Source organism: Anguilla anguilla, chromosome 4 (assembly GCF_013347855.1).
Source record: "Anguilla anguilla isolate fAngAng1 chromosome 4, fAngAng1.pri, whole genome shotgun sequence".
Classification (NCBI taxonomy): Eukaryota; Metazoa; Chordata; class Actinopteri; order Anguilliformes; family Anguillidae; genus Anguilla; species Anguilla anguilla.
The window spans coordinates 49,766,394-49,791,555 of NC_049204.1; the positions used below are offsets into that span (position 1 = coordinate 49,766,394).

The 25,162-nt window shown below is 41.1% G+C and overlaps 1 protein-coding gene across 5 annotated transcripts in view; it reads left to right on the forward strand.

The window, feature by feature from the left end:
* Window positions 1-25,162, forward strand: part of LOC118225429 (sodium/potassium-transporting ATPase subunit beta-1-interacting protein 3) — an 89,469-nt gene that overhangs the window by 11,436 nt on the left and 52,871 nt on the right. Inside the window, exon 1 of one of the 5 annotated variants that reach the window (XM_035413811.1) lies at window positions 791-940. The exons of the other annotated variants lie outside the window; for them this stretch is intronic. Within the exon in view, the coding sequence (XP_035269702.1) occupies window positions 938-940 (3 nt within the window). The 5' untranslated portion in view covers window positions 791-937. Of the gene's footprint in view, window positions 1-790; window positions 941-25,162 lie in introns of those variants that run through there. 5 annotated transcript variants of the gene reach the window in all.

Sequence of the window (25,162 nt, forward strand, 5' to 3'; positions counted from 1 at the left end):
TTGCAGCGAAAACCATTCCCTCCTCTAGTGCATTGAGCCTGGTGATTTGCAGCACTACGGTATATCTCCATAATGCTTTAACTGCTGATAGGTGTTAGCGCATAGCGAGGAAGCTATGTATCTGGGGCTCTCAGTTCTCTTCTTATTTTAATGTAGTTACAGACCAACAGTATAAAGCAGTCCACCTCCCCTGCGCTTCAGTCAGCTGGGAGAAGGTGTTCGGCTTAAAACCATTACTCCGGGATTTGGAGAATAATTCCATGCTAAAGTGGTTTTTTTTCTTGATGCCATTTATAGAATGTGTTTTAAAACTCCGATCCTGGTTGTTTAGGTGTAAATGAACGGAGCACTCAGTAAGTGGGGACGGAAAGTGCTTTAGCTCTGAGGCTAGGGGAGAACGTTTATGCGGAGAGCCAATTCCGTGAAGCGTCACGCCTGCAGTGGAACATTGTTCTCTTTTCCACAAAGTGAATTTGCGCAGGGGATGTGAGAGATGTGCAGATAATAAGAGGAGAGTCGTGTTTCGGTCACATTCGGTTGCGCTGGCGCATTATGCCGCGCTTGCCTCTCTCCTCGTCTCGTTTGCCCCGCGACCGGGAGTCACGCCGGATGACATTCGCCCTCCTTAATTCCGACAGCCCTCGTCCTCACAGGACGTGCCAGTGAAAGAGGGTGCCACGCTGTCTGCCAGCGAAGGCCGGGCCTCATCTTGTTTACAGAGCAGCAGTGCGGCTCAATCTCTTGTTTACCCCTGAAGCTGACCGTGCTGAGCTGAATTTGGACTTCTGAGACTCGCTGTCTGCCGTTCCTCTGCAGCTCGCTGCTGGTGACGCAACTGGTGTGAAATCTCCGCTGAGGGCACTTCTGCCGGCTGGTGTGGAAGCTCCCGGCGGTGCCGAATCGAAATGAAAACGGAGAAATTAAGGTTAAATTGCTCATGGTACTGAACTTTGCTTTGTCATGATGAAGGAGACTGTAGATGTCAGTACTCCTACATTGCCAAGATGTAAGGAAGCACAGCAGTGATAGGAGAATAAGACTTATTGAACTCAATAAAGGGTACTTTACCAGGCTCTGTCAATCCCATTTGTATATGGACCAATCACATACTTTGATGTCTATGGCAAAAGTAGTGCCACTTATTTTGTTGTTGATGAAGGTACTTTCTCTTATCAGTAGAACACGGTGAATCAGTCAGTGGTATTGGTGGACGTCATTGTGAAGAATTTGTTCAAAACTATGCTGTGTCAAGATAAGAAATGTAGATACAGATGCAAAAGTTGTTTGCCGTTTTATTGAGGGAGCTTTACCATTTGTTTTCTTCACACTCACCAAGTAACTAAAACCATGTTTGGAATTGTATACTGATGCCCAGATTGCTGTGGTATTTGACACTCCTTAAACAGCTGTTGAGGGTGCAACGTTTGGCCAGAAAAATTCCTGACATGCTGACGGACCTTGGTAAAATCGTATTAGGTTGGTAGTTTTCAGTAGCGTAAAAAGGTTTGTTGCCGACAGCAAAAAGGAACAGTGTCCTCATTTGTGAAATGAAACAATTCTTTCAATATATATTTCATTTACATGTTAAAATGAACAATAGCAGGCAATGAAGAGACTGTTTCAGAACTATGTACAGTGTAACAGCATGGACGTGCTCAGCATTCTTCCTGTGGCTAAACGCATGCAAATGTACCATTCTTATGGTTTTCATTATGACTAACCATATGCTGACTGTGGTCTATTTTTACTTATAATTACAGGGTGTAGTGATTAATTTCAAATTTATGTATTTATGAGAGATGTGGACTGTACTGAAATCATACTGTGCCATTGCCAGAGTCACATTACACCATCGCATGAGCTCAGATGTCTTTCACATTGAACAAGAAAATTGCTGGTCTCTTCCTGTTCAGTTTTGTGTTTCGTATTGCGGTCAGATTTGCTATGCCTGTGGGGCTGAAATGGGAAAGTTCCAAGATAAGTAGAATGCCCTCTTGAGGAGTCTAGCAAACTTGAGATTTTCCATTCCTTCCTGATGCGTCATGCTCCAACAACAGTGCTTCATTAAAAAAGCCGTCTAATCGTGAATATCGTTGTTGTGATTAGGCTGAAACACTCGAGTCGAGGCACCGGAATAGCACAGGCCTCAGCTGTGTTTCTGTTTCCATGGCTCTTCAATTAAGTGGCTCTGCTTTCGGCCTGGTTGATTTGAGGAGGGGTGTAGGTTGCGGTTGTGTCATGACCGTTCTGCGTGAGATCATTTTTGCCCTTGATCTAATGAGGGATTGAGTCACACGCAGTGAATCTGTAATTAAATCTGAATCCAACAATACCATTGTTGAACCCTTATTTTGACAACATATTTAAATATGCTGCCACACACATTTTGTTTTTAATTTACATAATCTCCCTTTCATTTTGATGGGTTAGATATGTTGCTATTTAAAAAAAAAAAACACCTCTCCCCTTTTTTCCATGTTCTGTTCGTCAAGTCGTATATCACTTTATATTTTGTACTGTAAATTTCCCACAATGAGGCCTGTAAGTGATGGAGGAGCTGAGGGTCAATCGCTCACCTGCAGTTTCTTAATGCACAGGGTTATTGATTTGACTGCAGGCCTTGGGCTCCTGTCAACTGCTGTCTCAACAGCAGTGTCACCTGGGTAAATATCCTTCTGATGACAGTGCTGTAAACTTATGCTTCGCTGCAGCTGTCATCAGGATCCCTCTCCCTGAGGTGGCCGATCTATAAATCCTAATCCTTCCTGATGGAATCCATTTCACGCCGGCCTCGCTGGTCAGCTGTCCTGTTCGCAGGCGCCACAGGGCCACGCTGTTTATGTCCAGTGCTAGGCTGTTGATTTCTGAGGAGATTTGCAGCTATCATACAAATGACCGGTGAATTTTGTGTGTTGTTTCAATAATCTTGCTGTGCTTTGGAGAATCGAGTCGAGCAGCAACAACATGATGCAGCTGAGCTGTTGGCTGACATTGTGCATTGTACATAGGGTAGACTGAATTAGGTTTAAACCGATAAGGACCAAATCACCCTGATTGAAAAGAGAGTAATTGGGTTAAACTGGGAAGGCCTTTTTTCTGTCTATCAGAGATCAATGATAAACTGTAGCTCACTCTGTCAGGCCCACTCTATTGCATGACAGTTACAACTGAAAATGCAGGGACATTTGTATAAATCTGGTTTAAAATCATATAAAAAGTATTCTAAAACTTTAAGCACCAACAAAAGCTGAGATTGGATATTCTAAGAAAAGCATGGGGTCAACAGTAGCTGAGGAACTTTATCGACAGTCTACTGTGTAGGAAGCAGGCTTCTGTTTGAACAAATAAAATACTGGAATTGGAGGAGGCCAGATTTTTTATGTGGTTATCCTCGTAATACACAGAAGAAATGAAACAGTCTGTAAAACTTGTTGTCTTATAAATCATCCTCAGCGAACAGCACGCCCCGCGTTTCCCTCCGTGAAAGCGGGCGGGTTTATTTGACGGCTGAGTCTGGGCAGAGTGCTTGTTGCTGTTGGCTGGGACCACGGTAGAGCCTGGGGTGGGGGTGTGAGGTGGGGAGGGGGGGGGGGAGGGGTGTGATGGAACGAAATCACAGACCGCATAAACCCACGGATGAAATTGCAAATAAATCCGTGGCTCATCTTCAAATCAATGCAGACATACCCGCAAGAACCTGCTAAGCAACAGTGGCAAATCTGAAATGCAGTAGGTAGCCTGTGTTATGAGGGATTACTGTGTTCTGTGCCATTGTTTTTTTTTTTTTTTTTAACACTAGCCGCACCGAGACTTCTGTAAAGCTGTTTTCTGGTCGTGTAATTTACCTTTGCTTACCTTTTCTCTCAATCTATGCACTAGGCATGACTGTGAATGACGTTTGTGTGCATGTACAAAGGGGACAGAATACGGGCAAAGTATACTTCTCCACTGATGAATAATTCAAACAGAAACAATTGAGCTTTATGTTGCCATAACTGCCCACCTGGGTGTTTCAGACCGTGGGCTAGGTTGCACATGCTCAGTTACTGCTTTATTGTAGCAGTTAGGCAGTATGCTTTAAATCTTTATTTCTTTCACGCAATAAATCTTTATTTATCCTCCCTCCTGGCATCCCGTCCAGTCTTTCTCCTGTTTCTGATTATAAATATCAGAATGCATAGCTTATGTTCAGGCTCAGAGCTACACGATGCTCTTAGTGTGAGTGACATTCCAAGAGATGTTATGGAGGATGTATCCTAATGCATGACTAATTGTAGCCTGAAATTAATTTCTCTAAAACGTGTGCATATGTTTAGATGCAGTGTTCTTTTTAGCCTGGTGACCTTTATAGATGATGTCTTTTTCTGCAATAGGAGGGAAAAATGTACTTCAAAGTAACCAACAGTGCATCTGCACTGGTTTGCAATGCCATGATGGCTATATGATTGGCATGCACAAGCATCTTATGCACTGATGCTTTTTCCTATTCCTAATATTATTCCTGCCCTGTCACATAAAAATGAACAGGACTGTAATAACACTCGAGGCATAATTGTATGGTAACCTAAAATGGAATGAGAAAATATACTTTTGGTAACATGCTGTTCTCAGAATTGCTGAGTAAAGTATTTCTTGCACAGTATTTGTGAGATTTGATATATATTTGGACCCAGAATATTTCCTCCCCTGCAAATCAAATGTTTTATCTAGAGGTGCTTGCCAGAGATTGTCTGAAATTAGGCTAATGTGTACTTTGAGTCGTACGCTGTGCCAGCTGCAGTGCAGCGTAGTTAACTGTAGTTGAACATACTGGTATGCACTGTAAATGAGGTTTGATTGTGAACTGAGACTAACTGAGGCAGAAAAAAGGGAAAGGCTCTGACATTGTATGGGACAGCTGCCCTTATAGGAGGCAGATATGTCAACAACTGGCTTGAGCGTGTGTGTGTGTGTGTGTGCATGTGTGTGTGTGTTTGTGTGTGTGCATGTGTGTGTGTGTGTGTGTGTGTATGGGCGTGTGCGTGTGCATGTGTGTGTGCATGTTGTTGGGGTAGGTCCAAATAATGGCAAAACGTCTCTGTCCAAATTAAGCATGCAAGAAAAATAATCCTGGAGAGAGGATAGAAATATGATCACCTCCACCCTCTAACTCTGGCTGAGGAAATATGCAGTTTATGCCTACTCAGGATTTATTGGGAGTGTCAGGCCAGAGTAGAGATTGTTTAATACAACATGATCATATGGGATATTATCCTGTATAATTATATCCATAATAATACTTATATCCAATTATTTCCCGCTGAAGCATATGCTCATCTGCTGTAATTATGATGCAAATATAGAAAGAAAAACTCATTACCTCTTTGAAAGCATAATCTGTACTGCTAATAATTTAACAGTAATGCATTACAACATTAATGCCTGTCCTATGCCTTAATATCTACATTACACTTTGTAACAACTTACAATAACTAATTTGATCATATTTATGTACTCTTTTTACCACCCATTATTAAAAGGTTGCAATACAGATTTAATGATTCTGTCGTGGTGTAACTTTAATATGCATTAGGCTGACGTTATGACCTTTAATAAATGTAATGATACATGAGTAAATGATAAACAAAGTGAAAGAGGGTTTATAACACAGTAATGTAATATGCGGAGCTGGCTTAGACTTGGTCGTATGAGAAGGTACAGAAGGCACAGAAGGAGTCTTGTAAGGATAAACAGTCTAATGAACATTCTGGAAATGACAACCATGTTTACTATTCACCTTGGCCAAATTGGCAGGACTTTCTTTCCTGCCAGTCAGAGATTGCGTTTAGGAAGATCTCGGTGGCTAAAATGAGTTTGTTCTGCTCCCTGCGTGTATTCTGCCTGTGGTTCCTGATGTTCTCAAATTAGGCGTTTTGCCACGAGAGAGCTGCTATTATCAGGCGGGCAGGGCTCGGCTCCTGCGGGACTGGGAATGAAACGCAGTTAAAACGGGGCCGAGGATCAGAGAGAAGCCACATCCCGCGTGGAAACACAGCGCTCTGTTGTCTACCGCTGAGGAGGAAAACGTCCCGGAGGGGCCGGACCAGGCGCTGCAACCCCCCTCTCCGCCATTTACCAAACAAACCCAAACACGCCGAGTGTTAGGGCCTCGGGTTGTCATGGCCGCTAAACTGCGGGAAATGTGACTGCTGTTGTTTTAGTAATAGGTGTGTATTTTGGGCTGAGAAGGGAGGCTTTTATAAGATAGTTACATGTCAAGAAATGTGTTGTTTTTACTATGTAGTGAGGCATTTGAGGGGATTTTGTGCTGCTATTCATAGAAATTAAGTAAATGAAGTGTGTTCTGGGTGTTTGGCTAGACAGAAGTCTTGCCATGTTTTGGTGGAAATGTTCTCATCCTCTGCATTAGTAGCAGTAGCTCTCTCTGTTTTGCATCTGAAACCCTGGAAAAAATCCCAGCTATTATGCGGAGAAAAGCAGCTGCCTTATTATGTCCACTGAAGCATTAAATGGGAGCCTTGTAGCCCATTAAAATTAATACGCTAGTTAGGAATGTGATGTTATTATAAAAGTAGTGATTAGCAAAATGTTGCAAACATTTCTGCGATGCATGATGGAACTCCTGACAACAGTGGGGCTAAGTCTGTGCTCCCTTACTTTACAGGAAAGAATATGCAGATCTCTCCTCATAGTTTGATTGGCAGTAAATTTCTGGAAAATTGTGAAAATGTGTCAGCTTGTAATTAATGGAACTCTGAGGATCTGAGGAAACAGCCCCCCAACCTGCTGTGAGATGTTGTGAATAAAATAACCTCTGCTGCATGCCCCTTTAAAATATTTTAATTGTCCAACCCACAGGCCTGGAAGCCATATTGCTTGAGCACAGTTTTGTGGTACGCTCTACTTCAAAAGAAAGAGTGCATTAACTAACGGGGATTTCAGTTCTGTCGCTTTTATGTTTTTTTTTTCCCATTAGAAATGCAAATATATTTGGATGAACAATGCGTATGTGTCAGTTAGCAGACCATATTTGAATAATTTGTCCTGAAGCCCAATTGCATTAAATTTCTGCTATTTATAAATCTGTCACATTCACCCTGTTTGCACATTCAAATAGGCAATGAAACCATCATGTTTGTGTAATTTTTCAACCTTATTGGTGTTCATATCCTTTTAATTGAATGTACAAATTCAAAGGGATACAATGTGAATTATTGAATCACTCTGTAGACTGTGTATTGAACACATTCCATCTGATGACCTTTGTTTTTACTGCAAGGAATTGTGGGTAGACAACATTTTGCCTTAAAAAAAGATGGTGTGGGGAGGGATGAGGCGGTGCAGGCGAGCTTCCTGTGACCCTCCTGGGATTACTTCCATGGCAACCAACAGATGCAACCTCCAAGCTGCAAAGTTATAAAGGAGAGCCGGGGCAAGCGCAGAGGAGCTCATGAATAATGGAGGCTGTCAGCACATCGGCAGATCCTGCGAATAAAGATGGCCGCCGCGGAAATGAAAGGATTAATCAAAGGGCAGATTGTGTTTACACCTAAAAGTGTGCTCCTCGGTGTCCCGATTCGTATTTCCTACGGGGGTAGATCTGGGCTCAGATCTCAGTCTGAGAGGGGAGGCGAGCGGAGGGTGCCGTTCCTTTTTTCCCTGAGCGGAGGAGCCGGTCCTGAGACTGGGAGGAGCCACGGGCCTACTGCTGTTCAGTATGAACGGTCGGTTACGTATGAATATGTATGGAGCGCCGCGTGGCGTGGCGCGGCGCCAGAGAGGACCGTCCTCACGTTGCGCGGCTTTACACAGTCTGTGGAAATGAATGGGTGTGTCGAATAGATGTCTTTGGATAATTGAACACCCTGCTATATTCACGCGAGACAAAGCAGACCTGCTGTCTGTGGGTCCCCCCCCCCCCCTTGTTCCTGCGTGTTTCCTATTGCCGCAGGGATTCTTGTTTGAGGAAGAAAGATGCCTGGCTCGTCCAGATTTCAGTGTGAACATCGCCTGTTGACCTGAACTGCTCTTTATTGTAGGTGATCAGTACCTCTTCACAGAACTCATACAAACTGTGTACCTCTTGAGATATATCAATATTGTTTTTTTAACAAAGGTATTTACATTTTTTTGACATAATGCAAGTGTCTCGGATGATAAAAAGTTGCAGTGAAAACATTATTTTTAAAATATCATTTATTTTCTTTTAATTGAATGTTCTTTTCAGTGCAGGCTTCATTATATTCTCATAAATGGTTTTTGAGATTAAGACCATGTGTTTAGAGACTCATGTCCCCTAAAGAGGACATAAATGAATTGCTGGGTCTGAGGAGGATATAAATGCCTTAATGCTATATTTACAAGTCGACCTGAACAGTGCACTTCCATCATGGAGGCATGGATGTTCAGGTGACACCACATGAAGGTCCATGCTAATTGCTCCGCTAGCCTGAACACTACATAATAAGATGGGGTTGTATAGTGACACACATGATCTCATTTTTACTCTGTTTATATGTGTAGTATGCAACTTGCCTGTTCCATGTTACTTTCTGCGCAGTGAGGTTTGTTCTGGAGTAAAACTCTGATAGCTGTCAGACAGTTAACCCATGGGTCCTGGAGACACTGGTGTTCAGGTCAGAAAGGATTCCTCAACAGAAACAACTTCTCTCTTCTGAGGCAGGTTGATTTCAGGTGCATTTTTATTTCAGATAGACACTTCATTGAGTCTCCTTTGGTCTTTTTTTTTCTTCATTATTTGGACCAGTGCCAGGATTTGTTAAGGCAGTGACATTGAATCCCAGAAGGGAGATAGAACAGAGCAGGCAGGGATGACAGCTGAAATGGATGTTAACAAATTAATGCTGGTGCCAACCAACCAGAAAATTGATTCGTAATGTCATCTCCAGAAGTTGCAACTGAACCAGACTTTGGCTTATTAGCAGAGTTTTTAAGAGCACATGAATTGCCCCGAACAGAGTAAAAATAAAGGAAGGCTTAATATCACGCTGCATCAAAGGAGATTACAGTGTCTTCAGAGTGTAATAAGAGTTGAGAGATGTGGTTGATTGAGAGTGTTGAGGAGACTTGGGGGTGCTATACTTCATAATAATGTGTTTATGTGGAGTTTACAGCTGAAATGAACTGACAGAATTACTCTTTCTTTTTGGGAGCCTGACATTGAAACTGCAAATACATTACCACTTGCATTAACAAACCACTCTTGAATACTGTACGCACAAACACACACACACACACACATATAAATATATATAATATATTTTTTTAATTCTATTTTTTATATAGGTCATAAATACATCAGGCAGTGTTGTATAGGTGTGTGATTTCGCTCCCTCAGAATGCAGTGCTTAAACAGATGTTCCCTTGAAGCTTTTCCAGCAATTGGACAAGTGATAGGATACGCGTGATAAACTCGCTTTTAGCCTTGATGTTGTCTCTGCTGTTAAGGTTTCTTTCCGAGCAGGCAATTTGCTCACGCCTGAAGGATGGTGATTTTAAGTGGAAATGCTGAATTTCCCTGTCTTTTCAAAGCTGGGTTTTTCCCTGCCTGGTCCTGTGAGGGTGGCCGCTCTCTAGGCTCTGAGGAATCTGCTCTGGCTGATCATGGCCGTCTTTTGCAGGTGGAGCCGGTGGAGTCATTCATGTTATTTGTTAAAACACTTCATTTTTTTCTGTTGTTTTTTCCCCCCTTTGGACCTTTACATCATTACCAGCTTTTCTCTCTCTCTCTCTCTCTCTCTCTCTCTCTCTCTCTCTCTCTCTCTCTCTCTCTCTCTCCCCCCCCCTCTCTCTCTCATGCTTCTTTGGAGAGCTATATATACAAAAAAGAAAAAAAGATCTGGATCTGTACAGTGAAGGACAATATCATGGTTTATTGAAGGAACCGCAGAAAATGTCTGCACCCCCACGCAGTGTCTGATGCAATTTGGTTATCGTGAAGCGTTTTCTCTTCTGAGGCGGAATTGTGTTACTAAATGAGGTGTTCATTCCTTAAGATCAAGCATGTCAAAAGTTGAACACCCACTAGTTCCACTTGCTCTCTTTCACTGACATGAACACCTTTTAGACTATTCCAACTGATATCATGGTTGTCAAATTATGTCATGATTAAATTGTATTTGATGTCATGCTGGGAAATATTTGAAAGAACAAAATGACCAATTGGCCTTTGCCAATTACATTTAACAACAGCAATATACCCTTCTGTCAACATTGTAGGTTGAATTGAATCATCCTTAAATTGAAGGGGAGAAAGCCAGGTTGACCTCAGATGAACTGGCGTTTAAGAGTGTGCCTCCTCCTTCATATTCCCTGACAGTGTAACGGTACATTTCCTGTCTCCAATTTGTCTTCAGTCTTGCACCGCCAAATAGAGCGCAGGCATCGCTATCACATAGCACTCTGTCCTATATTTATATGTTACCGTGTTAATGGCTGCATTACAAAGTGGTGAAAAGGTGAAATTGGTTGTTTGTGCATTCTTTCAGTATGCTCTGGTGAAGCAATAGATGAAACACACCGCCAGAAGCAATCCCATGTTTCCTTGAAGAAAAATGTAGAATCTTGTTCCGGGTTCAAAATAGAAAGAGCTTAATAAGCGATCAGCTTAGCGCATGTTTTGTGTGCTGCAAATGACCTGTAGATACACCGATGGCTTCCTCGCTACCTATAGGAGATATGACAGGCTATTATATTAATGTGTTGCTGGCTGTCCTATGGGTCCTCTGTTGAACAAAGTGAAAAAAGAGACTGGCTTGCGAGGCTGTCCTGTGGGAGACATGCATATGTCATCCCAATATGTCAGAAATGCGCGCTGCGATGTGTGTCTTCTTTATGCTGCTCTTCCTGCAGCCTGGAATTTGAAATTCATCTCCATATTTTCAATACATTTGCTCATGTCCAAAATATTTGCACATTCTCAACTATGAATGAACTAGCTTAGTGTGTAAATGAGTGATGTGCATGGGCAGCGTGGAGCAAGTTGTTGGGCAATTCTTGCCGTAGCCGACCGTGGTCTGCCTATGTAATTGCATTCTTGTGCCTTTCCATAAGCAACAAATAACATATCACACATGTTCTCATACTCATCCAATCTCGTGCATTTGTACCTTATGGAACCTGTGTTTTGTAGTTGTCCCATGACCATGAAATGCACTTTTGTACGCCGCTTTGGATAAAAGCATCTGCTAAATAAATGTAATGTAATGTAATGCACACACCACCAATGGAGCACCTTTTTAAACCAACCATCAAAACCTCCAACCTCCATTGCTGCTGCTTGCCTGCACTGCTACTGCACAGAATTGCACTCACCCTCCACCGTCTTTTTAGATCTGCTTGTAAATACTGGAGGGCCGGGGGGGCGGGATAGGGCGGGGGGAGGGGAGATGTAGCGTGCTCCCTGGTAGATAGGGTAGTGCATGCTTGTGCATGCACTGTAGTACCTGAGGCAGATCCATTCAGCGCCAAACCAAAAATGTACTTACATATTCATTAAAGTGATTAATCTAAATACACAAGTTGGCCTGACTGAACGATATTTAAATGTACTAAAGATACTTACATAGTAAGTGCATTTAATCCAGCTATTGTAGATGAGTGAGATGTTTAAATTAAACTACTGTCATTATAAAAGTATTTCCTGATTGATTTAGGAGAGACTGTAAGGCTGAGGGTTGTATTGATATGAATGTATCTACGGTACTACCTTGCTTTATTTTTCAGGCAAATCATCAGGGAGATAAATAGAATCCTTCTGAAAATCGCCTTGTGCTTTAGCTTCTGTGTCACTAAGTGAAAGCTAGATTTGCTTTTCGCTGTGGTGAAAGATGCTTCTGCCATTGACATTGGAATGTTTCTTGTTTCTGAGAAACTGTTAAGGTGTATCATGGTAAACGGCCCCTTTCCCTCCACTGCTTATGGTGATTAATTTCCGACACGACTGATGTGCAAGGCTGTGTGTCTCAGTAGAAAAAACGACACTTCAGTTTCTGTTATCAGTGAAGCTGGTTATTCAAATGCTTGCTGGACACCTATAGATATGGTTTATTGGGGAAAAAACAATTATTTTGATAATTAAGATATGCCTGACCCTTAATGAGCAGATATGTTTAGTTCAGCACTGAGCTGTTCCGTGTTCTTCATTAACAGTGTCAACGGGAGGGTGCTTTTCCTCCAGATTCACAGAATGGTTTCGTAATGAGATGCATTTTCATGCACACAATGCATACAGAGGAGCCCAGCAAATGCAGCTGACCTTTCCCTTGCTTTTACATTACAAAAGAGAGCACTGGAGGTTGCTGGAAGATGAGAAACTTGGGAGGAAGTGGAAGGTTAGAGCTGACTTTGAGGTGAAATGAGATTTTTTTAATGTATATTTGGACTGAGACTTCCTGCCTGGTCAGGGTTTATGGGCCCAGCAACGTCATCCAAAGTCACTTCTGGTCAGCTGACTTCATACAACAGCTGGGGTTTCTTCCCCCCACAGCCAGGGCTCTCTCTTATACTGTCTTTGTCCTTCATCTTTTAACGGGTGGGGTGGGTGGGTAAGCAAATCATATCAATTTGAGAAGAAAAGGAATAAAATGGAAGAAAAGCTGAATGTGTTTGTAGCCACAGAGGGAGACAACAGTTTGATGTGCTTCTCTTCCTTGAGTTGTTTTGACTGAATCTGGAGCATAAAAGGTTGTCTTGTGGAACACTGATTTGCACAACAATGGCAGCTGGGGAGCTTGGTCAATGGAGACGGGAAGAGTCCCACTGAGGAGGAGGGCTAATGATGTCCAGCTCTCCCCAGATTAGAAAACGCCCCATTGTTATTGTTCCCTTCTGTGGCAGGGCAGGGCATTCTGTTTGCAGACTGGCCACTGGGTGGAGGACTGGAGGGTGGGTTTAAGGGGAGGGGGGTGGGCGGGGGTGGGCAGTAATGCGCCCATGGCAACCATGCGCGCGGTACGCGCACCAGCGCTAATGCATTAGCATCACAATCAGCTGGAGCACAATGCTCTCTGATGTGTGTGCCAGGGCTGTGCTTGCCGTTTCAGTTAATTAGCTGCCTCTCCTCTGGTCGCTGACTGGCTGCCGTGTGGTCGATAATGTATGCCAGAAATCCACGCGAAACTGTTTTAATATGAAAAATGTCCATCAGCAGTACCCCCCATGTCCCTGGCAGAGTCACAGGCTGCACAGTAAGCTTGCTCAAATTTCACAGTGATCACTGGAGCATTGATTTATATTCATTAAGCTAATCGTACAAATGGTGCCATTTTGCTGAATTTTACAATAAAAAAATATGGACAAAAAAGAGCAAACTGCATGTCAAAATACATTAAAATGTTAAATAAATGAAACACCCTGATTTTAATCATTTTCAGTCTTGTTTTGCATACAGCTGTAATTGCAATCTGTCACATTCAGCACTGTACATCAGTTTTCACTGATGACTGTTAACTGGCTCAAAATTGACTATTCAGCATGTTTCTAAAAAACATTTTTTGAGATCTATATTGCTGAGCTTCATGTGTCATATTTGGAATTTTGGATTCAGAAATAAGGAAAAATTTGACCCAAATAGAATTAAGTGAAAATGGAAATGTACAGGGACCTGAGAATTGTAACCAGGCAGATTTGAGTGCATGTCCCAGATGGACAATGCAGTTGTAACCTTGACTAAGAAACTTGCATTGCCCCAGTACTTTACAGACGGGTGGTTTTTTCTGTACATATTGTACTGTTAAGCTTGCACAGGGAAACTGATTGTTGCCCGGCTTTTTAGTGGAAGGGTCAGGCCCTGATTTCAAACTGTTAGACAGACCCTTTGCTCCTGCACCCCCGCCCCCCCCATAACAGAGAGAGAGAAGAGAGAGAGAGGGAGAGGGAGAGACCTGTCCTTCTTTGTGTGTTTTTGACCAGCTTTATTCAGTAGGTTGCATGAGATGCTGTTAAAGTGGTGAATGTTGGGAGTGTTTGCAAGCCTGACTTCTTTCACTGACCGCAAAATAACTGTTTTTTTTAATTTGTGTTATGCTACGGATTAGTGGACATTCAGTGGACCTGATATTGGCCTCTCTTTCCTTTAATTATGAATAACTGTCAATGTGTGCTGCTTGACAGAAACAGAAAATGCTGAAACTGCAAAGCCACATATTTTGTATTTCTGCATTCCTGCATTTTTGCAATCTTATTTCTGATTTTACAGCTTTACATTGAAAACACACAGGCATTCTGTTTGACTAATGAAGTCAAATGGTAGCAATGGCTGTTGCCATGGCGACGCCGAGGTGGATGGGGTACCAGTAGCAACGTGTAAGTGAGAACAAAAGCTGTGATTGTTTGGGGAATGAAATCTTCCCTCAGACATGGTGCCATATCTCTGCTCCCTCTGGTAAATAATGAGTGATTGAAAGAAACATCCTAATTATTAATATAACCATGCCCAGAATCCAGCATCTTGCTAATTTAAGAGAAAACTCAACATAAGTGTATAATTATCTAGTAAAACATTCAGGGAATAATAAAAACTTTAAAAAAAAAAAAAATATTTCCAACATCACCATTTGTATTCTCGACAATACACTGAAAATGAGATATTTATCTGCTGATGACCACATGCACAGTGAAGATAGGGCAAGTCCAATTCCAGACACTCCAAATAGGTTGCGCTCATTAATTTACATGACCCAGCTCTGTATGTTGGTTGTGAGCAGATAAGCTGATCTATTCATTTTCATTTTAAGTGTTACATTGCACATTGATGGATTTGAAAAGGTGTCAGTTTGGTCTATCATGAGCTTTTCAGCATACAACATGACGTTTCAGATTCACACAAAATTCATAATGTGAATGTAGTCAGTCAACTGGGAATACCAGGACATAATACCATCATCTTTTCTGTAATTATTGTTTGGAACTGTGTTCTCTGATTGAACCACCTGTTATGATACAACAGAACTATATACTTTCTCTTGCTATTTCCTTCTGGGCTTAGCTGAGATGGTCTTTCAGGATGGTTTTTAATACATTACCTCAGCCACATACAGCTGTGTTCTATTTAGATTGCACTAGCATAGTTATGACCTAACGTGGTACAATGTATAAAATATTGTATACCACTGATGATAAGGTCATCATTTAATTCATGTATGAAATTTGGGTAGGATTTACTGAAATTAACTCTCCAAATTGTGTGTTATTAAAAAAATAGCACTTGAATTTCATCGTAAATCACATGAAAGAGCAAAGTGTTAGGTGGATCCAGGCAGGTCTTGGTATGACCAGTATCAGCTCCGGAGTAGAGATGGCTTTGGAAGAAACTATTTGAGTAAGTAACTGATGAAGACTGATAGGATGTGGTCTGAAGGCCACAGTCTTGCTAATCGATTACATCCCAGTCAAAAAGAATCTCTCAAACCCCGGTCACACTTAAGTAGCCGGTGTCATGTTTGAAATTAGGCTCACTTGTCATTTGACCCTTTGAAACCTCAAAGCATACCATCCGGGCCATGCAATTATCTGAGAAAGCAGATGAAAGAGGAGCAAAGCCTGGTAGAGTGGCTCTGGAGAATCTGCAGCCAGCTCCAGACGTGTACTTTTTTGGTCTTTCCCAAGTTCTGATTATATCTGCTTTTACATTTAAATGTTAAGCATTTAAATGTGATGCTTAACAGCAGTGTAGTATAATGGCTAAGGAACTGGTCTTGTAACCTAAAGGTCACAGGTTTGATTCCCGGGGAGTCCCAGGAAGGGCGCTGCAGTTGTACCCTTGAGCAAGGTACTTAACCTGCATTGCTTCAGTATACATCCTGCTGTATAAATTGATGCTATGTAAAAGTTGTGTCGCTCTGGATAAGCTAAATGTCTGTAATGTAATGTAAAACTATGGAATTTCAAGCATCCACACTTTTGGATTAATCCCACATATGTAAAATAAGTAGATGTAAGTGTACCGCATGATGCACTGTTCTGCATGTTATGGCATCCACTAGGTGATATCTCTGATCCATAGTTTCAAAGATCACACTGTTTACAGTTCAGGTTAATAAGAAAAGCTACTGAAGCAAACACCTCCATTCTCATATTTACTCTTCTCTTTGCCAGCTCTGCCTAACGGTAAACCCTTGTCAATGAAGTGCCTTTGCAATGATGAAAGGTGATTGAGTGGGGACTGTATCACTGATTTCCCTGACAGTGCTTCGCCAGCACAAGTGGAACACTCCACAGCGTGAAATGTCTACAGGATGGCGTGGGGGCTAATATTCCCCTTTGCACTCAGGCATATCTCTCACAGGGCTGAGCAAGTTTCCGCTTCTTGATCTTCAGTCTACTGATGAAGCCTCCCAAGATGTCCAAAGCCTTGTGGCAGTTCAGTATGTCAGGCCAGTGGTAGCAAATATGTGTCTGTTAGTTTGCAGACAGGCCTGTTTGTTTAGGCTTTACAGTGCATACTAGATACATTGTTAACATGATCCCAATACAGTGACATGTACAGGTGTTCATTCTGCTTTTGATGCACTTCTGTCTCTCTTACAGAAACATTGCATGTGCATACATTTTCTGTTTATTTTCAAAAAGGTAAGATCACAGGCTTATGCTTGCTACTCAAGCATCTGAATACAGCTCACTATTTGCTGTGGGCAATGGGACGCCTTGTGATCTATATTTAAAATCCAGGTCTTGCAATAATAGTTTCCCATAAAAAATGTCTGCCATGCAGCTTCCGATGAAGGAAAACCACCTATTTTCAAAAAGGAGGTTGAAACTATTTTAGAAGCGAGTACCAAAACAGTGTGCACATATCTTCTTTAGGGTGTGCTTCTGGAAAAATGAGCATTATTAAATTGCTTAGTAAAAGGGTGGAACAGGCTGAAACATGCAAGAATTTCTGGAATTGGGAACCAAGTATAGTAGCTTTTTGAGGGAGTGTGTTTTGTTCATTTTTAATGTGAATACTTGTGATTTGTGGTACTAAAAACTACATTTCAGTGACAACCATTCTAGTGCAAGATTTGGCGCATTTCACTTTTCATTCAAGCTGGGAATGTTGGGAGAAAGATAATGGCGCTCGATGAAAAAGACTACCCATTTCTCTCTGGCTCACATTGATGCATGGATCTTTTCTGTTGTACCATTGTTCAATATTTCAGCATGCAGATGAATTCTGCCCAAGCAATTCAATTGCCAATGAATTCTGACAGCCAAGAATACAACTAGACAGGAAGTGACTCGTGCAATGTGTCCTGATTCCTCTGGTCTACTTATTTAGTGCTGGCTCTCTTTCCTTTAACATCTCCAAGTGAAATGGAATTCAGCACTTAAGAAGATCTGCTAATTTAATTTGCAGAAATGAACAATATAATTAAATAAACAGAATACCAACCTATCTATGATTAAATATGCTTCAGTGCAATGAACCTGACCTTTCGTGAACCAAAAGGAAATTAATGGTTCACTTATCTTTTAGAAGTAAACTGCAGTACTATGTTCTAAAACCTTCAAACAAATGAGAGAAAATGACAAAATTACCAACTGCCTTCTATACCAAATTACCTGACAGAGAAAAGGTAGTGTGCTGCTACATCTCTGATATTACTTACACATTTGCAAGTTTCGTTATTTTAAGAAATTTGGCAACAACAAGAGATCATACTTGTTAGCACTGCAAATAGTCTTTGATGAAATCCAACATTGCCTAAACCTTCTGTTGCATGACCCCAAGTGTCTGACTAACCACAAATCAATCATCTGTGGTGATACAATATCAGTATATCTAGGGAGTATTTTTTTGAGTCCTTGCATAAACTATACATATGAAAGTAATGGTGATATAACAGTAGGAATTATGATATCTGCTAGAAAAGATGGTTTCTGGTCTTATTTAGCTGTAGAAATTATTTTGAATGTAGAGTCTCAAACACGTTATGGACATTGCATGGATATTTCCGCCAAAGGTATATGCAGGGCTGATTCAATTCAGATGTTTCACACTAGATACTCACCACAGGTCATATTAAGGGATGTAAAAACAAATCACACCCACATGACAGGCCAACATGAACACAATGGCTGTATTCTGCACACTGGAAGTGACATGCTGTGTCCTAGGTGTCCTAGGCATGCCCAGTTTTTGATTGGTACACCCAAAAATTGAAGGTTCTCCCCCCGTCTGTGATCTCTTTCTCTGTTCTCCCCTTCCCCCGGTCCGCCCGCAAATTTCTCTGGTACACCCACGATTGGAACTGATTCTGTCGACTCTATCATTATGCCTCATTCTGACAGCATTGTGAATAGTCATATCGGTTCCCCGTTTATCGCCGCGCTCTGAATTTGCACTCTGCTTTTTAGACTGACAGGTTGTTGATATTGGCATTCTCATTTCTCAGTTGAGGATGATGTTTGACTTCAAAGTCTAATGCTGCTAATTGTCCTTTCCATCTTCGGCAGAAAGCACCTGAGTTGGCAGTCTCAAGGTGACTGAGCTGCCCGTCGATGGTTATCGTTGTGGAGATGGTCGATGCGGTGCTGCCAGCTTGAGTGACAGTTCAGATTTCCTGTTGCTCTGGTAATTGGCCTTCCAAAATGTCTCTGTTAACCACAATGCTTTGTGGGTCCTGTTTTTCTTTGCATTGATGGAGAGTGGCTGTCCATTTCCCTTGCTGACTGGCCTCTGTCTTGCCAACAGATGGACAATCTGTACAGTATAATCCATCACGGTATCTTTACCATCAGATCTTTCAACAAGCCCTACATCTGTTCTCCTTCTCCTCAGTCCTCACCATGCACTTGTGAAGTGTCGAAACAGACATTCCATTACCCGTTCAGCCAATGAAAGGGCGACCCTCAAAGAAATGACAACTCAACCCCTAGGTCCTAACAATATTGCTTATCATTTGCTTTTCTACCACCATAAAAAATATGTGAGTTTCGCCTTCGGGTAGAAATGTTAGTGCTTCATCACTTGTAAAATGTTAGTCAGTTTCAGCAACATGCGCCTTTGACCCTTTGTGTCTTTCACAGTTGAAATTCATCAGTGAAATAACAACAAATCCAACAAACAGTGTCACAAGCTCTCTTTGAGTTTCGGTAACCTCTGTACCCAACTATTTGCCTGCCCAGTGGTCATGAACTTTGGTACTGTGGTGCGGACAAACTTTATTTTGAGGTTTATTGGAAGGAAACATAAATAATATAATGCATTAAATTAAAGGTACTTTAACATTGCTGTGCGTGATGGTAGAAGTTCCACCATTTGTGTCATATGTGCTGTTGACATATTTAGTGCTGTCCTGGTCCTCATCATATTGCTGAATTGTTTTCAAAAGCATGGCATATCTAGTGTGATCAGCAGTTGTGTTCAGTCGTTGTTAGAGTAGCAAACCTTGCCTAAGGTGCTTCTTCTTTTGTCTTTATGTTAGTGCTGAAGAATTTGCTATCTGAAACCTGTGACATTTAATTCACGTGAAGGCTCTTTTGTGTATGGATGGCTGGGATGGCAAATGGCTTTTTTTTGACATATTACAAATGAGTGGACGGCATCTCCAGGGACTTAAATCTTGTTCAGATTTGCCAGCAGCTGAGCTAAGAGTTGTGTGCAAGGGCCATTGAGAAATGAATTACTTTCCTCCAAGAGAGAGGGGTTCTTTGGCGAAGGGCTTCACATCTCTCAACCATCTCACGATTCCCATTTTATATGGAAATGCATATTAATATTGATGATAAATTAGAATCATGACACATGAGGTTGCGTATCTTTTGATGAGCCCTTGTTTCCATCATAAATCATTTGAATGCAGAACAGTACAATATGGCTGGTTCAGATACCTCACACAGTAAACCACACAACTTTAGCATGGATGCAAATAGATATTTGTTTGTGATAAACAAACCAATAATATTATTTTCTGGAAAGGTTTAATTCTGTCACCGCTAATGAAGATATCAAGACTACAACTGCTTTTAAAGCCTTAAACCTCACAATATTGAGAGAAAGAGGCCTTTGAAGTTACTTTTCTTTCCTTTTCTCTAATGTCATAGAAATAATTAAATATGTTCCTCCTATTAGACAAAATTAGTTAAGAGCAGACAGGTAAGGGCCCACTTAAATTAAGTACCATTGTAAGCCACTGTATATCAGTGCTAATTTTGTACAGAACAATGTAGCCAGTTCAGATGATGCGTGTAAACAGATTAGCATGTCAAATTAGGATATGCAAATTGGTAATGCTCCTTTTCAGGCAAGGTTCATTTCTCTGCCACATCTAATGAAGATATAATCACTGAAGATGCTTTTAAGACCACCAGTGTCAAAACAGTGAGAGAGAAATAAGTCATTTGGAGCTTCTTTTCTGTCTGAGATCAAATTAAATGCTCCTTCTGAAGAAAAAGAGTGAGGGCACAGGTGGTATGTGCTAACAGAAGGCTCAGGTGTACACAGTGAAGCCAGCACACACATCCACATAATTATGGAAGGTACCCAAGCCACAATTATTTGCCAGTTTTGAGTTTTGATTAACTTTATAATTAAGGATGTTTTTCTTTGTTGTTTGTCGAGATTGTTTTATGTGCTGTCACTTCTTTTCAGTGAAACTTTCAGTACCTTTGTTTAAAACTTGTAAAGCTGTGCTGCAGTGCTTGTTGTCGGAATAAGACAGTGTTCATGGTGTCGAATTCATCATGTTATGTTAAAACAGTATCGTGTCATTGCTTCAAATAATTGACCTGATTATCTAACCCCAGTAAAGTCATTTTATCTGTAACCTTTTTTTCTCATGGCACTAGGCTAAGTCACTAAATCTAATGTCTCTGCTCAGTTTTTTTTCAAAGTGCCATGAATGATCAATTAATTCTTTGTCTTTAAATGGTAAATGGTAAATGGACTGCATTTATATAGAGCTTTTATCCAAAGCGCTTTACAGTTGATGGCTCTCATTCACCAGATAGTTAGGGGTTAGGTGTCTTGCTCAGGGACACTTCGACACGCCCATGGCAGGGATCGAACTGGCAACCCTCCGACTTTCCAGACAACCGCTCTTACCTCCTTAGCTATGTCGCCCCATAAAGGCGTAGAAAGTATTTACCAGAAAGTATCTACCACCTCATGAATCACATCTATGTCAGTATGTCCACTTAGTCTTTTGCACAGCCAAAAAACCCATTTGTTTCTGTTGAGATGGTAATCTGTCAAACTATGGGAAATGATACAGCGAATGTAAGGAACTTCAGAAGCTAGGAAAAATCTTTGCATGTTATTCTCACGTTCACTAAACCTCAAAGCCAAGGCAATCGTGTTTATGTTGGGGTTTTAGCAAATCAGTGCATATATCAGTCATAAGACAGGTGCACTGCTGAATCATAATTTCAATTTTATGTCTATATCTTTATATCTGTCTTAAGAATAACATTATTCTTATTTAATATGAGGTGCTGGACATGCCAGTGTTTTGGCATTGACAAGAGTGAGCATCACTGTTGTTCTTTCCCTGACTGCACTTTGACTCCAGGCAGCAAACATTGATGTCATGTGCTCAGCATAAGGTCTACTAACCGGAAAAATGTGTTGTTTTAATTTTGGGTTCAGTGCTTTATGTCAGACAATAGTTGGCTGGAAAAGACACTGTAGGTGACTTAGCAGCATGGCAACATAATACTTTATGGGTTATGATTGTTCTGTTTGTTCATTATTCATGTTGTAGACTGGAGCTGAGATGAAGATGAAAGAGACTTTTTCTAGAGGGAGTTTCTCAGGGTACAGAATCATGCTGGCCAGACCAAAAAACTGTCTGGTCCTACAGCTTCAGTTCTGAATAGGTCTGGCCTGTTGAGATGGAAATGTTAGATATTCTGTCTTTCCGTGAAGAATATATCTATTTTGAAATTTACATTTCATGTTTCTCTTCATAGTTAACTTTAATTATAACCTTGGGGACAGTGTTATCTGGTGCTTAGTGTACATACTTTCAAGAAGTATGCATCTACTTGGAGCAGGAAGTTGGACTGGGTTGTGAATGTTGATAATTAATGAATTGTCCAGGGGCTACCTGACAAACTCTTTGCTCCAGATACCTCTATAGCAGTTCTATATTTGGCATGTATGGTGTGTAGCACTATATCCAATATCAATGCTATGGTAATAGTGGTAGATATTTTGAAGGTTTTCTGTCATACTGTGACTGTTGAGACTTACCACAGTGTGTCACAGTGTGTCTTTTAAACCAGTAATGCAGTGTTTCAGTTGAATTTTTTCATTGTGTTATCATGAATGCCTGCAGCCACAAAACTTACTGGAGCCTAAATTGGACTCACTTTTAGTGACATAGGGGATTACAATGACCATTTATCTGATACTTTGCTAATAAACAATGAGTGCATTATTTTCCAACCTTTTTATTTCTGTTTTTGTCTTGTAGTATTAATAAAATCCAAGTGGTATTAGAGAAAGCTGTGTTTTTAAAGTGATTTAATTGTGCAATTAAGGTTGGACTTAAATGGATGCATTAAAATGGCTGCACTTTTGGGGATTCAAAAGCAATCAATTACTGTTTGCAATAAGCTGTGTTCAAACAGCATTAAGTTCTGAAAATAATAGAAACCCTTGGTGGGCATTGGCCATCCTATCCTCACAAGCCTGCTGAAATGTATTGTATTCTGTGATCAGACTCATGATCTGTGTGCAGGTTTGTATGCAGCAGTAATGCATTCTGTGTATGTAATAGGGGTTTGAGGCAGTCACTGCCTCGTACACTTGAGGATTTATTTATTCCACAGTGTTCCAAGGTTCAGTTGATGTGTGGTTTGCTGACGTTCAGATCAAGGTTTCCGGAAGTTATCTCACAGATCAAAGCTTCATCCAAGCAGCTTCTATACTTCCACTTTGTCAGCACCTGTCACCCCCCCTCCCCCCACCCCCCTCAACCGCCCCCACCTCCAACCACCCGAGCGGGATTGACCCTCTCCCGCTGAGCCCCAATGCCTGGGATTGGCTGAGTGAAAAAGAGCAGAGGCTTAATTTCCTGTTACGCTACGTGCAGCTTGTAGCTGCCTGATCACAGCCAGTCTATCATCAGAACCTCTGACACCAGCCCATTATCTGTGCAATTGCTAAGAGTATTTGCCAAAAACATTAAAAGATGTAGCATTTTTGATCAAGTGATAAATGGGAATAAAACTAAAAGTCTTTCAAAGGGCACATATGGTTGTTGGCTGAGAAACATGTAAACAACAGTGAATGCAGTCAGATGAAGCAATCATTTGTTTCACCAGTCTTCTGAGGGCCATTGCCTTGTTTGTTTATACCCGACAGCGTTTTACAGTTTCATTTGCAAATTGCTGTTCCTAGTAGGCCTGCATTGATTTAAGGCTCCAAATGGCTCGATGTCAAGCTGCAGTATTAAGGAAACATTAAACATCTTAAGGCCACCACCATAAAATGTCATTTGGCATAAGTGGAGCACATTTAAATGAATGTAGTCGTAACCACCATAAATTCCATTAAAAAGTTGTCTGAATTGGAGAAGAAATGCATGAAAGACAAAAGATTTTGTGAAGCCATGCAATTTGTGCCCTTTCCCGTAGTGCTCTTTTCTCAGTGAGATTCGGACAGTAATGCAGGACTTTTATTCCGCTCTCCAGTCTCTTTTGTGTGACATTTGAGATGGAGGATTCTTCACGGATGAGTGTCTGGCAGGTGTTGTGGCCAGCGGAGCACTCTGTACATTCACAGCTGGCTGGGTGTCGGCAGGGACAGTCACAAGTCAAGCCGGAATGGGACGTGCCATCCGTCATTTGTCACCTCTGTGCTCGTCCATCACGTTGATTGTGATCAATGTAAAATATGGCCGGTGTGCCATCAGCCTGCTGCAGTGGCAGCGATCAAGATGTGTCATCATTCACCGGAGTCAAGGCCAAAAGCTTTGCAGATTCATATTTACAAATGTCTGTATTCACAAATCAGTTGATTCTGTCTGCACATCCCCCGTGTGTCTTATGTGCTATGCTTTAAGATATTGCATGTGAACTGTGTTTTGATTCAAATGGCGCCTCGACGGCTGTTTGCAGATGTGCCATCCAGCTGGCACCTGAATGCTGTTTTTGATGTTGACTTGAGGAAGCAGCCCATGAAATGATATTCACCCTCACTGACTGATTGGTTGGTTTAAGCATTCAATGCCATTCTGGGTGAGCATCTCCCATAATAATTAAGTTTTACCTTCCTGTCCAACATAAAAATCATCCATCTTTCATCTTGAATTTCATCCATCTGAGGTGCATGTATTGTCTGGTATACATGACAGCGTACTGGTATATCACAGGCTATGGTGGACCGTCCTCAGAGGTCTCCAAAGATAACTGCAGTTAACAAATTAGAATCCTCTAGAAATACTACTTTTATCTATGCAAGTTTGAATTTTAGTTGGGGATTGTGGAGTTTAGATTTTTGAGTAATGTTTGCCCTTGTGATGTTAAAAATTGTAGGTAGGCAAAATTTGAAATCCCTGTTCAACTTCAACTGTGCTCCACCAGCCAATGTGATGACTAGAAATTACACATCTTGCAATTTTCTGGTATCTCAATAATAGCGGAAAAATGAACCACCATAGCTAATTATGTTATTTCATAAAGTTTCCTTTGATCATTTAAATTATTTTTGAATCTGCATGGTGGAATATAATAATGTTCAAAGTCATAGTAACAAAATAAAATCAGATCAGAATGAATAACCAATGCGAGTGAATATCTGCTTTCTTAATTTTTTAATACATTTTTTTACGCGTAGTGAATGGAAGGTGGAAACATCCCGGCTCCACTTGCTCACCTGTCACTTTATTATTCAACATATTACTGTTTTTCTGACTGGTTTTTGAGTGCTCTGGGCAGATATATATTTCTGTCAGTCTGAATTTTTGCCCATGTAAAAATTCATTGAAATTGTATCACAAAAATGTTTGCTGTGATAATATTGAGTAATAAATATCACAGTTCTCAGAATTTTTCTTTCTTTTCTTTTGTCATTTTCTTTCTCTACTTATTGAGTATGATGAGAAACGGGTATTAAAATTGTTGCCACTTCAACTAATACAAAACAAAAAGAACTGCTGTGCTGTCAGAGCACAGTGTAAAATAATTGAAAGCTTTGACTGTTCTTTATTTT